Below are 15,034 nucleotides of genomic sequence, written 5' to 3'. Positions count from 1 at the left end.
ACAAACAGATAAAGTATGACTGACAGAGTCACTGTGAAAGATATAAATTGAAAATTGGGATCAATGTCAAGCAAATGTTAAAAGGTTACTGCACAAACACAGCCCTGAGGTTAAATGAGCTGTCGGTAAAACTGAGTTTCTCAGCTGAAGGACTGATGCGATCAGTGGGTGAAATAGACTGTATAGGATGCCATAATCCTGATGTTCTTTGCTATCAAATCTTTATTGTGATTAGGTGGCCCTTTATTCTTATGTCTTCTGTTATGTATATAGATTTCATTTTTACTCAGAGCCTGAATTGCAGAGTCAGACACGACTGGGTAACTGAACAACAACAACAGCAGAGCCTGAATATTTAATGCATCAAAATGTTAGGTAGTTAGAATAGGGAAAAGGAGTCCGAAATGGCGGTGGCTAAAAGACTAGGAAGGGAAAAGCCCACAAAAATAGAACAGAGGAAGGTCAAAGGAAGGTCTGAGGACCGGAGTAAGGACTTCGCACTCCTGGCCGAGCCCAGTGTGCATAGGGCAGGCCCAGGGGGAGGGAAAAACACATAAAAAGAGGAGTCAAAGGGCTCTGGCCCTCTCGCTGTCTTCTTTTCCTCTCTCTCCAGCGCACTGGGGAGCTCTTCTCTTCGCGTCTTTGGGTCAACATGCCCTCATGCCTCAAAGATGGATTTTCCTGCTATTATCTAAATCAAATAGAGCTGTAACACGGAGTTGTAATACTGATTTGTCTAAGAGCTATAACATGGTCCATTCGAGATCTGAGAGCTATAACACAGTCTGTCCAAGACCCAAGAGCTATGACATGCTGAGGGCTTTAATATCTGTCACTCCATCTTTGAAAATCTTTGAAAAAAAATCTTTGAAAAGAAAAGGAAAAATAAGTGACTGAATATTACTCTACATGTTGTGAAATTGACTTGTGATGGTTTGCTTGATTTGACTGGTTTTAATTGCTATTGATTTCGTTTTTCACCAGCATCCCACGCTGCTCCTGATACTAACTATACATTTGCTATTTTTTTTTTTTTTTGGTTTTGAATGTTATGTGCTTCTATGCTTCCTACAACTCAGAATAAAAAATGAATAAATAAAAGACTGCTCATAGCAACAAAAAGCCCTCATTAGAAGGAACATAACTGAAAATAACCCTCTCAAGACATAATTTACCAGAATAATGTCCTTTGCATACCATCACCACACTTCTTCTTAATAGTGAGTACCTTATGAGTTAATTTCCTTAATCCTATAGACACTTGATATATCTGAGGTAGAAATTAAGCAGCTCGAAAGATTGCAATGTGATTTGCAAGGTATTAAAGTTGAAGTTTAGTCTACAGCAGTTAAATACTCATTACTTGCTGAAATTGTTTGAGGGAAAAAGTTATACTTTAAAAATTCTGATCTACAAATGTGATAGCCCAAAGATAATCTTACATCAATAAATCCAAAATGTTAGCATCTTGTTAATGTGTGTTGAATTGATTACTGGGAACCTGAACTTTCCATGACCTGACAGAGGCCAGAATAATTTGTCTTCCAAAGTTCTCATCTCCACAGTCAAAATGAGAGTGGAGACTGAAACCACCAAGGTCACAATACCCATTGCAAAGCTTCTGGGGAGGCCTGGATTTTGCCAATCACTACAGCTCACTCTATAACAGGGATGAATCCAGATGAGGAGTAAAAGCCCAATTACTTGAGCTTCAATTTTCCTCTCAGCACAGGGACTGCAAATCCTCAGAAGTGGGACTGGTAAAGCCTGCAGTCTTTACATCTCAAATGGCATCTGAGCCTCCCAGTCCCTTTAATATTCCCTGGATTCCTGCTAGGGAGGGACTTCCCCTGAGGCAGGAGATGGATGGGCTTCAGTCCCACACTTACTGTCCTCCTGTTTGCATTTTCTGAGACAGGAGATAGGTGGGCTGCAAGTGAGGCATTTGCAATCAGCCTCCTGTTTACACTTAGAAATGGTAACAGAATCAGGGTAAATTAACCAGATAAACAGCCAGGCTTTTCCTGTTTCTTGGTTTCCTATGGACACTTTGAGATGCTTCCCTAGTGGCTGGGATGGTAAAGAATCTGCCTGCAGTGCAGGAGACCCAGATTTAACCCCTGAGATGGGAGGATCCCCTGGAGAAAAGAATGGTAACTCACTCCAATATTCTTGCCTGGAGAATCCCATGGACAGAGGAGCCTGAGCTACAGTTTGTGAGGTTGCAAAGAATTGCACCTGACTGAGCAACTAACACACACACACACACACACACACACACATACACACACACACACACACACACACACACACACACACACACATGGCGCAAGGCAGAGACAAAGAGGACTGAACCCTGTTTGAGCAGAAGATCAAGCGGTCACATATTTCCCCTCCTTGGGGCAAGGGAGACACTTCCTCCAAGTGCAGGAAGGCTCCTCGGGAGGCAGAAAGGAGGGGCGCCACTCCGTATTTGATGATGACAAGGCCCTCCCATGGGCCTCTGGGCTGGAATCCAGTTTGGGAAAAAACTGCACCTGCATGTTGGTGAGTATCCTAGGGCAGGTCAGGCATGGGAAAGAAAACATATATTTGGCCAAAAGCAAATAAACGCCCAGAAGAACCGTCCTATATAAATGATTTAACTGCTTCTTTACTGAGCCCCTCCTCCTTAAGGGGAACGCCCACACCCTTTCTCTCCACGTGGGTGTCTCTGCCTTGCCTCTGTTTTAAATAAGCAAATTGCTTCTCTGTGTGATCTCCCATTTGTGCTGTGTCTCTAATAATAAACTTTGTACCTGATTTGACAGTTTTGCCTCCTTGAGAAATGCATTGGTCAATAGTGGCAAAGGCCAGGGGAATTTTGTTTCTAGCCCCTAGCCCCTGATGGCTAGGAGTCCTAGTTTTTATCCAGGCTACCCAGGTCCAGTTCCTTTGCAGGGAACTAAGATCTCACTTCAAGGCCCGGCTCACTGCTGCCTCTCCGAGATCACTACATGTTAACATGCTTTAAGTTAGTATCCCTTTAATCAACGTTGGGCCCATTAGAGGTAATTTTTCCATTCTCAAAGCTTTGGCTTTTATGTGACCCTGGTTAGATTCCCATAAACTGACTCTATGACATGAGGTAATACCCCAACTGTATTTCGAAAGATTGTTTTGGTTCACTAATTAGATATGACTGCTTCTGACATCCTCTGTAAGAAGGTATTTTATGTAAATGTCAGGTCCACCATGATTCAAAACCAGGCTCTATTAAAGTGTTAAAACCACTTCAACTGAGTCCCTGGAACAGACATATCTCACAGTTTGGTAATAATAAGAGTAAAAACAGTGTCTTTTCATATTAACATGTCCATAAACTTTACATGTATCCATTCATTTCATAAAATCACCCTGTGAGGTGGATACTGCTTTTACTCCCATTGCACTGAGGGCTGAGAGCACTTAAGCGGTAACATGCCCAAAGGCTCCATAACTACCAACTGCACAGGCTGGATTTGAACTTAGGTAAGAAACTCAAGAGCCTATTTGTTTTTCACTTGCCCGAACTGCTGATTAAGAGAACCGTCCAGAAAGGGCAGAAGATAGACACTCCCGGGATGGTGTTTCTCCAACACACTTAGAACAAGGGAGAGCTTAGGGCATAATTTTTGTAGAGGTGATTGATCTTGGTGACTTCTCTTCCATTTCCTTTTGGTCACTGTCTCTCATCCCTGCCACATCTGTTCTTAGAATCCCTCTCACTATGTGCTGTCTCCTGGGTTTGCAAACTGAAAAAAAAAAAATGCACAAACTAAAAGTTGAGAACTATGTTTTATTTGGAGGACATTCTGAAGGTTTCAATCCAGTGAGGCAACCTCTCAGATGGCCCTGAGGGATTGCTCCAAAGCAGTAAGGGAGTGAGGATATACATGAGGTTTTGCAACAAAGACCAGGCAGTCAGAACATCAAAAGATTACTGCTAGTTAAAGAAAATCTAGACATCTCAAGTTAATAAATTGAGCACTTCTCTATGTAGGGGAAGAGTGCATCTGCTCCTTAGTTATCCAGGGCCAGTTTCCTATTCCTTCCCAGCCCGAGTCCCATCGGGCTGCACCATTGAGAATGGCTACAGCACCCGAGGGCTTGGCAATGGGCAGCCCACTGTCTCCATCCTGAGCTCCCTCTTGGCAGCTGCAACATCCTTTGTTTACTGACATGGCAGGGAATGTTTTCATTCTTAGGTTCCATGGTTTTAGCTGCATCACTCCAGAAGTCTGCTCTCTTGTCACCTTATCTCTTGTTCCAGATTTGTTTTCTTCTTCTCTTCTTTATTCTCCCAACATTTTTGTGTCTAGTGCTTCAGGGACAGGTGGGGAATAAAGTACAGTCTGCCCTCCTCTCAAGCCCTGGGAAGTAAATGAACAGTTCTAACCCCAAGGGCTAAGTGGTGATTTAACTTGGTTTAGGGAAATTTTTATCACCTATAGAAAACTGGAAGAATTGTTAAGAAAAGCAATAGTATATACCAACTCTTTGCGACCCTATGGACTGCAACCTGCCAAGCTCTTCTGTCCGTGAGATTCTCCGGGCAAGAATACTGGAGTAGGGTTGTAACCAGGAAGGGTTAATTTTGAATTTATTTTGGATCTGCTTCAGTGACTTTAACCCTTACCTTGCCGGTTTGTAGGCATACATAATGGCCTGCCTCGGGGAGTTAACCTGACCTTGCCTCTGTGAAGGACTGTGACATTCTTGAATTCTTTGTATGGCAAATGGCTCGGCACCTGGGGCCTCCTCATTTGGGGAGGCCGGAATCAAAGATAAATGTGACACCTTTGTTTGTTGATATAACAGGAGATGTTGCATTTAACACCACCCATGAAATGACTGTAAGAAGTGAGACTAACACATCCCCTATCTGAGGCTTGCCATTCTAGGAGATATTTGCAGGAATTAAATAGTCTTTTTTCTTTGTTTCCTCACCTCCCCCCATCTCTGATCCATAAAAGATCTAACATCCAGGTCCCTAAAAGATGATTATTTTGAGGTGCTAGCCTGCCATCTTCTCAGTCAGCCAGCTCCTGGATAAAGTCCCTTCCTAGTCCCAACACTTCACCTCAGGTTCACTGGCTTTTCTTGCAGTGAGCAGACCAAGCTTGGACTCCATAACAAGTTGCCATGCCCTCCGCCCAGGGTTTGAACCCGCATCTCTTATGTCCCCTGCATTGGCAGGCAGGTTCTTTACCACTAGCGCCACCTGGGAAACCCTCATAGAAAACTGGAAGAATTATTAAGAGAAGCAATAGTATATATAGACATGGATGATATAAATACAGTGTGTATATGTGTATGTTTACATGTGTTTATTTTAAGGAATTGATTCACATGACTATGGGGGCTGATAAATCCAAAATGGAAGTAAAGGTTGTCAGGCTGTAAATTCAGGCAAGGTTTGGTGCTACAGTCTTAATGGATTCTTTCTTTGGGAAATCTTAAATTTTGCATTTAAGGCTTCCAATTGATTGGCTTAATTCCACCCATATTATGCAGGTAATCTCTTTTATTTAAAGTGGACTAATTGTGAATGTTAACTATGTCTTCAAAATACTCTCACAGCATAGTGTAAACCCTTGACAGTTGTTTTGTTTTGCTTTTTTCTCTTTGTAAACCAATGGCCTGACTTAAGCTTTGATCACCCAGGCAGCCACTTCAAAGAGACATCCACTTCAAAGAGGCTATCTGGAACAAACACAGTGCCAGCCACATGATTAGATAAAGAGTCAAGGCAATTTTGTTTTGGTGCTCTTGGTTGATTTCAGTGACTGGCCATTGGAGCCACTTGTTTTTTCTCTTCTTGCACTTGAATCTACACTCTTACATACTAACTTCTCCAAAAAAGGCTAAAACCAAGTAACTCTTAGCCTCAGTCCCACTAAAAGCAGAACCCCAGATATATGCATTCCCTTTCCCTTGACCTTGCTTTATGACCCCAGATATGTTGTATAATTTCCAGGTCCTGTAAGTAATAAAGCTTTTGTTTTGTTTTTCCCCTAAATTTCCTGGCAGTTCTTGCTGACAGTGTCTCACAATTATAAGCACCGCAGGGTTGGCCCTACCATGTCAGCCCAACAGTAATGGATAAGGCGGTATTGTAATACTATTGCTTCAGCATTGCTGCTGCTGCTGCTAAGTCACTCCAGTCGTGTCCGACTCTGTGCGACCCTTAGACGGCAGCCAACCAGGCTCCCCCGTCCCTGGGATTCTCCAGGCAAGAACACTGGAGTGGGTTGCCATTTCCTTCTTCAATTCATGAAAGTGAAAAGTGAAAGTGAAGTCACTCAGTCGTGTCCAACTCCCAGCGACCCCATGGACTGCAGCCTACCAGGCTCCTCCGTCCATGGGATTTTCTAGACAAGAGTAACGGAGTGGGCTGCCATTGCCTTCTCCATTGCTGCAGCATTGACATGGTTGTTATTCCAACCATGTCTACATCCCTGGATCCTGGACAAGTTGTTAAACTAATCTCCCAGCTTACAAACTTTTTCTTTGAGTAACCCATATTCTCAGTAAATGCATTTGTTTTCAAATGATTTCCATCTCTTTTGATCAAGAACTATGTCAGATATATCCTATTTCTTCTTACATCTTTACTTCTGAAAGAAAAGTACATGTTGAAGACAGTGACAACTTGAAGTTATGTGAAGACTTGACAATCTTTCTTTGAACCTCTTCCTTGCCTAGTAAACAATGCTGTCCTAAGATCTCTGAACAGATCCTTAGAGTAGTCTGGTGGACAGAAGGAGTAACTGGTGGCGAGAAAATGAGTTTGTGCCTCTTCATAGTACAAATGACTGCTGGAATGGAAGTTCTAATAAATTATTGTACTCACATTGTGCATGCACTGTCTACCTAGGAAGCAATGCATTGTTTAAAAGGGCTGTTTAAACCTTTTTAGCAAATTATTTCAGTTATCATTTTAGCATAAAAATATAGCGTAAAGGAAACTCAACTTATAATAAGACCATATCAAGTTTAAGAATCATCTCGTATGACTGCATTAATAAGCATCTAGTAGTATAGCAACGAATGAAAAAGAAAGTAAAATATTTCTCTAATGAGTCTGTAATGAATTTCAATGTAGCTGTATTGAAGGTGAGTAAATACAGACTTCAATGAAGAAGTTCAATGAAGGAGCAGCAGAAAAAGATAAGCAAACATCACCTTATAAAATAATGGCTATTATGAGAAAAATAAAGCATGTGTAAAGAATATAGTTGAGCACAGATTTTAGTTTTTATATGCTAGGCATTAGAGGGTGAGGGTACTTTATTGAACTAAATAGAGGAAAAAGATATGCACTAATAAAATTATTAAAGTAATAGTTACAGTTAACAAATATTGTTTACTCTGTCTGGCCATTCTTTGTACTTTATAAACATTAGCTCATTTAATACTCACAATATTACAAAGAAAAGAATGAAATAATCTTCAATTTTCAGATAACAAAAATGAGACTCAAAGTAAAATATATTCTCAAGGTCATAGAGTTAATCAACATTGACATTATAACCCAAGCAGTGATGTCAAACTTTGGGTTTCTAACCAATAAGAGGAATGTAGGAGAATGGCATCTTAAGATGGGAATGGAGTAAAAGTTGATTTGAGAAGACTCTTAATAGAGAATATTGTGATGAATTGATGAAAACATGCCAAATAAAGAAGAAATTAGTGATGAAGAAGATGAAATCTCTCTTAGGAAGATTTAGATGACAGAATTAAAGATAAATCAATGGATGAGGAAAGGAGACAAACTGAAAATTGTTTTCATGACTGGCTCAGTCTTGGAATGTTACGTAGATGGAAATACCAGAACAAAGGGTCTGGTTCCTCTCAGTTGGAGACCAGCAATTATATTTGTTAAATATATTTAAAAAATTATTCAGACTTGGAAAATTGACCAGGTATAATGAATTTTTATTCTATACACACAAAAGATAAAATATTTACTAGAAAGCCCTTTCATATTAATGGAGACTTTTTAATTGATTAAAGAGTTTTTGTATTGACTTTAATCAATAGATTCCCTGTGACCAAATTGAGTTGTTAAGAGATGTGATTATGATTTTATGTTTCTAAAACCCTTTTCAGTGGAGATAAGAAATTTTACACTTTGGTAACCATGTTTCAAGAAATTATTCTCCTTAACAATTATCCTGGATCCTAAATTATTCAATATTTATTTACTAGCATACTAGGGATAAAACTAACAGTATCATACTTTCTTCAAAATTAAGACCTTATATTTAATCAAGAGATTTCTTCTCTACTTACATTCTGGAAAGTTCTATGGACAGAGGATTCTGGCAGACTACAATCCATGGGGTCACAAAGAGTCGGCCATGACTGAGCAAACACACATACATGCCAACTTTTTGTTTTCAGGAAATTTCTAACTAGACTTTCCTAAGGCCTTTCAAAGATGTTGATAATGTTGCTTGTTCAAAATATTTTTCAACTTGCAAAATACTCTGAAATTTTATAAGGACTTGTACAACCCGGGAATACTTAAATTATCTAAATACATGGCACAGTTGGAAAAATGGACAAAGAATAAGGATATACTTCTTGGAAACTTTTTACCAGGTATTCACAGAGTTCCTCAGGTTAGCCCAGTGAGGTTGTTACTAATACCCAAAGCTGGTCCCATACCTGAAAAAGCCCTAAGTAAATGTTCCCATACCTTGAAACTTGAGAAAGTTTCTTGAAGCTCAAGAAACATGTTTTACGGGACTATAACCGTATTGCTAAGCTTTTGCTGAGATTTATAAGCAACATTTGGATAATGTATTTTTGTCAGGTTTGTTCTCTGACATTATCCTACTATCTAAATAAAACATAGCAATGGTATTGTCTAAAGAATTTATATGACTGTAATGTTAAATTGAGGAACATGTATATCATAGCCTGAATAATTTCTTGGCTATCTTAGGAAATATTTGAAGGTTGATGTGAGTTCCAACAGGCTTTCTGGCTACAAAATGGTATTACTCCAATGTCAGACTTTAATCTCTTACTTAATCTTTACTTAATATTTAGTCTGCTACTCTAACCTAACTTTATCCCATTTTTATTCTGTATTCAGATAATCAGATTGAAAATTGATTGAATTATTAATTGATTGAAAAATATTAAATTTTTATTTTTAATGAATCATTTAGAAATATGAATAAATTACATAACATTAAAGATTTCACACTCTTCTTTTGTGATTTAGTCAGAGCATATGACCAGGATTAAGAGTTCTTGTTTTTTTAAGTGTTAGGCTGTCTCTACTTTATACATGGAAAAAATATGGGATATAACTAAAATTTTTCAATAACAATAAATGCTAATTGTGTTTTCAAAAAAGAAAACAAATAACAATGGTATGCATATTTTATAAATGCTCATTAGCTGTTTAAAAGAAAAAAAGAAAGCAAAAATAGTTAGAAAATTATGGAACAATATTTTTTCCCCCACAAGCACAAGAAAAAAAGTCATGTTGGAAATTTCTCTGGTGAGTTATTATTTTCCTGTCTAATCAGTAGATCAAAAGCAGATTCAGATTATATTTGTTTTAATTTTTAAATCATGACCTAAGTTTCTATTCATGTTTATGGGTGAAAGAGTGAAAAACGTTCTCACATTTTTCCTAGAAGAAGTCTTTTGTTATAAATTCAAAATGTTTACTTTCATCTCAGAGATAGATCAATGAAATCTTAGCCCAGAATTATGATAATATTGATTACACTAAGAATGTCAGCAATAATAATAATTGTATTGATTACTGCTTGTCATCCTCATGTATACTGTCCCCAGAGATATTATCCAAATGAAAAGGGAATAGAAATTCTTCTCTTCTGCATCAAATTATTAATACATAGTCTTATTCTTCAACAGAGTAACTTGCCTTTATTTCTCCTGCTGAGCCCACTATGGTACTACATACAACCCCTAGATAATGCTGACTGAAAGAAAAGATGGTAAATTTTAGATTTGCTGTGTTTTGGTTTGTTTTTATTTAGACTTGAATTTTAACATTGCTTATTGTTTAGTTACATTCAAAAGCAGATAAACTAAAAATTGCTAAGTGCAATTCTCTGTTTGAGAACAGTGCAAATGTTAAAGAAACACAGATATTGATTTATGAGACCAATCCATAAAATGAGTTGTCATAATTCAGCTCTAATAACTATCACCAAAACTTTTTAAATGCTCTATCTTAGAACTTTCAGGGAGAAAATATTTGGAAAGTAAACATTGTATAGTCATCATGGAAATCAGGGCAGCAGAATTCTGTCCCTAATTTTGTCACTGATTTTGAAGGGAAAATCATTTGTTCCAAGATACCTTGTCTGCAAAATCATGCTGTAAACCCTTAAACATAGGCTTCAACAGTATATGAACCAAAAATTTCTGGATATACAAGCTGGATTTAGGAAAGGCAGAGGAACCAGAGATCAAATTGCCAACATCCTCTGGATCATAGAAAAAGCAAGGAATCCCTGAAAAACATCTGCCTGATTGACTATGCTAAAGCCTTTGACTGTGTGGATCACAACAACCTGTGGAAAATTTTAAAGGAGATGGGAATACCAGACCACCTTACCTGCCTCCTGAGAAACTTGTATGCAGGTCAAGAAACAATAGTTAGAACTGGACCTGGAAAAATGGACTGGTTAAAAACTGGAAACGGAGTACATCAAGCTGTATATTGTCACCCTGCTTATTTAACTTACATGCAGAGTATAAATGCCAGACTGGATGACTCACAAGCTGGAATCAAGATTGCCTAGAGAAATGTCAATAACCAAAAATATGCAGATAATAGCACACAAATGGCAAGTGAAGAGGAACTAAAGAGCCTCTTGATGAGGGTACAAGAAGAGAGTGAAAAAGCTGACTTAAAACTTTATGTTCAAAACACTAAGGTCATGGCATCTAGTCCCATCACTTCACAGGAAACAAATGGGGAAAAAGTGGAAACAATGACAGATTGTATTTTCTTGATCTCTAAAATCACTGTGATGGTGACTGCAACCATGAAATAAAAAGGCGCTTGCTCCTTGGAAGAAAAGCTATGACAAACCTAACTATGAAAAACAGCATATTAAAAAAACAAAGATATCACTTTGCCAACAAAGGTCTGTATAATAAAACCCATGGTTTTTCCAGTAGTCATGTACAGATGTGGAAATTGGACTATAAGGAAAGGCTGAGCACAGAGGAATTGATGTTTTTGAACTGTGGTGTTGGAGAAGACTCTTAAGAGTCCCTTGGACTTCAAGGGGATCAAACCATTAATCCTGAAGGAAATCAACCCTGGATATTCATTGGAAGGACTGATGCTGAAGCTGAAGCTCCAGTACTTTGGCCATCTGAAGTGAAGAGCTGACGCACTGGAAAAGATCCTGATAGTGGGAAAGATTGAAGGCAGGAGGAGAACTGTTCAACAAAGGACAAGAGGGTTGAATGGCATCACTGACTCAATGGACATGACTTTGAGCAAGCCCCGGGAAAGGGTGAAGGACAGGGAAGCCTGGTGTGCTGCAGTCCATGGTGTCCCAGAGTCGGGCAAGACTTGCCAGCTGAACAAGCATGACAACCTTGCCTACAGGATTATGGGGCAGCATTGTGGAGTTTTAACTTTGTATTCAGGTCTCTATGATTTCACTTTTTGTTGTTTTATAAAATTACTGTTGTTTAATCACTAAGTTCTGTCTGACTCTTGTGACCTCATGGACTGTAATCAGCTAACTCCTCTATCCATGGGATTTCCCAGGTAAGAATACTGGAGTGGGTTGCCATTTCCTTCTTCAGGGGATCTTCCTGTCCCAGGGATTGAACCCGGGTCTCCTGCATTGGCAGATGGTTTCTTTACCACTGAACTATGAAGGAAGCTCTTTTTAAAATTATATTTGCCCAATTTATGCTAAATATTATTTGGTTTATATCATTTTCTGAAGATTTCATGCAGTTTTATGAAAACAGCTTAGAAACTCTAGTATTCTACTTCTGTTCCTCAATTCTTTTATTTAAATAAAATGATTATTTTTGAAGGGAGAATGTTTTACTGAAATTCATCTTTATATAATTTTTTAAAAAATCATTCTTAAAAAAATCATTCAGTGATGATCTTGTTCAGTAGAAGATAAACAATGTTTTGCTCCTTGGTAATATTTCTGTGCATTTATTATTCTTAATGAATTGTAATATTTCAGTGTAGCAATGACTATGCAAATGAAAGACTGTGTTCCCATAGGAAGGTAAGTGAGATGAGTGAGCTGAATGATCAAATTTCACATTTTTATTATACAGATTGTTAAAGACTTTTAGGTCATTTAAGTCAGTGTTATTTTACACGTATAACGAAGTAGATGAAAGCAGAAGATTATGAACAAAAGAAGAATTATAAAATATAATTAAAAGATTCACAGAGAAATAGAACTTACTTTCCCTGAAAATTTAGAAATATGGATTTTAAGATTTGTGAAATGCAAGTTTGCTCTGGCTACAGTTTTAATTAAGTATGGATGACTAGCAACTATAAATGGGTACATCTAACATGATTTGTTTTTGCAAAAAAATTAAAAGATTTAATCCTTGTGTTTATAACTGTCAAAGAGCAAAATAACATATAGGTATGTACATATAACTGAGTTAAATGAACTGCAAAGAGCCATATTTTTTATTTCCAATTAGAACATTTATTGGTCACCAACATAAATCATCTGATAGTGTCCAAGCAAACAAATGCCAGGAGACATGTGACAGAAAAGCTTATAAATATTAAATTCTCTGAAATTCTTGAGTTTATCATGCTATATAGGGCTAAGGTTATCTTGATTCATGGACTGAATAACGTTATGTCTAATCCACTGACGGTAGCAGATGTTGGGTTACTGTAGTCAGAGTTTAGTAGAAGCTGGAGAAACCACATCTTCTAAAGAACAGTGGGCGGTGACAGCAGCCACAGCCAAAGCTTCCGAAACCAGAGCCGCATCCGTAGCCTCCGAAGCCAGAGCCGAAGCGCAGCCTGCGGAAGCCGCCGCATCCACAGCCACGGCCGAAGCCGAGGCCGCCGAAGCCTCCGCAGCCGTAGCCCAGGCCTCCGTAGTAGCTGCTGCAATGGCACATGGTGTCAGGGGGGAGTCCGGTTTGCTGTTCAAGACCAGGTCCTGAGAGTGGATGTCAGCTCGTGCGGAGGGACGCTTATATACCGTGGACACAACACGTGGTGATACATGAGGCCATTTCTTTGCATCATTCCAAATTATGCATTAACTTCAGGCCAATTGCTAATCTGTTTGCTGACACAAGGAGAGACACACACTCATTAAATTGTTTGAGATTGCATAACTGCCTGGTCAAAATGTTCTTGAACTCATTACATTCTTTTTTAATGAGAGAAGAAAATATCTTCAAAGTCACAAAATAAAAATTCCCTGAGTAGAACTCGTTACTAAGCATGTTGCATCATTCATATTGGGCAGTATTTTCCTATTGAATATTATCTCATTTCTCATTTTCATAGCATTCTTTGGATTGTTGTGTATTAATTCCACCTAGATTTAGATACATTGATCAAGATTAAATTTTTTAAATCTATAAAATTCTTTAAAGAAATCTCAAATTTATTTCCATTTATACATTATGTACATAGAGAAATTATATAATATGCATATATATGACATATAGACACACAAAATAATACTACTTGATTTTATGTAACAACTTAAAAAACATTTTTTTTTTTGGTTCATCAACATAATAAAACTTATTTCAGGAAATGACAGACTATGAAAAGGAACAAATTCACTTTCATAATATGTTTGAAAACCATGAAAAAATATTCTCTTTATGTTGCTGTCCATGTTTCCAAATTGGACAATACCCAGATAGCTTAAAATGCAGGTGATTTTGTCTGCATGCTTTACAGTTATCGTTTTTCTTCTCTTATGTGAACTTCTTCATTATCCATATGTTACTCTCTTATTCAGCCTTTCTTTAAATCTCATTCCACAGTCATTCCCAATACATGCTTGCACCACCTAGATTTTTGCTTTTATCTTCTTTCCCAATCACTATTTTATCCCTCTATTCATGTCTCTAGCTTGATCATATTATTTTTGCCTTTAAAATTTCTCTAACATTTCTGACTGTCTGAGCCCTTTATTTTCTCTCAGGCAATCAGCATTTTTTAATAATAAACTGCTTACTTATTAAGGCTTTAGATATAATAAAAAAGATTTATATGCTTTTAAAAATTATACAACATTTCTAACGGAGCTTCTTAAAATCCTGATGCCTTGAATATTGCCAAAAATGAATGTAGTGATGAAATGACTAAGACAGGAACAGGTATTTGATGCAGTTGGCCAGTCTTCTGCTTTTTCTTGGTTCACTCCGTGAAGATGGTAAATCCAACCTATGTTCAAGTTCCTCTGAATGTGAAAGTATCTTGGACTTGAGTCTCTAACAACATGTCACTTTCCATTACTTAATCATGTTACAGAGTATTTTGTTTTGTTTTGTTACTGGAGCTTTGTTTTGATTTGTCTTGAGGTTTATAAATGACATTTTCATTGAGATATAATTGACAAGTATTGTATTGGTTTCAGGTATACAGTGTAATGATTCAATATTTGTACACATTGCAAATTGATAACCTTCAGTTCAGTTCAGTTGCTCAGTTGTGTCCAACTTTTTGCGACCCCATAAATCGCAGCACGCCAGGCCTCCCTGTCCATCACCAACTCCCAGAGTTTACTCAAACTCATGCCCATCGAGTCGGTGATGCCATCCAACCATCTCATCCTCTGTCGTCCCCTTCTCCTCCTGCCCACAATCCCTCCCAGCATCGGGGTCTTTTCCAATGAGTCAACTCTTCTCATGAGGTGGCCAAAGTATTGAAGTTTCAGCCTCAGCATCAGTCCTTCCAATGAACACCCAGGACTGATCTCCTTTAGGATGGACTGGTTGGATCTCCTTGAAGTCCAAGGGACCCTCA

The 15,034-nt window shown here is 38.1% G+C and overlaps 1 protein-coding gene across 1 annotated transcript; it reads right to left on the bottom strand.

The window, feature by feature from the left end:
• Nucleotides 1-12,939: 12,939 nt before the first annotated feature.
• LOC133050135 (keratin-associated protein 19-3-like) lies at nucleotides 12,940-13,161 on the bottom strand. The gene has a single exon (XM_061134266.1). The coding sequence runs from the start codon at nucleotides 13,159-13,161 to the stop codon at nucleotides 12,940-12,942; it is 222 nt and encodes a 73-aa protein (XP_060990249.1).
• Between the last annotated feature and the right edge of the window lie 1,873 nt (nucleotides 13,162-15,034).

The sequence above is a fragment of the Dama dama genome, chromosome 31 (genome assembly GCF_033118175.1).
Source record: "Dama dama isolate Ldn47 chromosome 31, ASM3311817v1, whole genome shotgun sequence".
In the NCBI taxonomy this organism is placed as follows: Eukaryota; Metazoa; Chordata; class Mammalia; order Artiodactyla; family Cervidae; genus Dama; species Dama dama.
Note: the sequence above shows the minus strand (reverse complement) of the source record. Positions and strands in the feature narration are given on the sequence as shown.

Bases quoted from the DNA above. Each gene is read 5' to 3' on its own strand.
- LOC133050135 (XM_061134266.1), bottom strand. From the start codon at position 13,161: ATGTGCCATTGCAGCAGCTACTACGGAGGCCTGGGCTACGGCTGCGGA.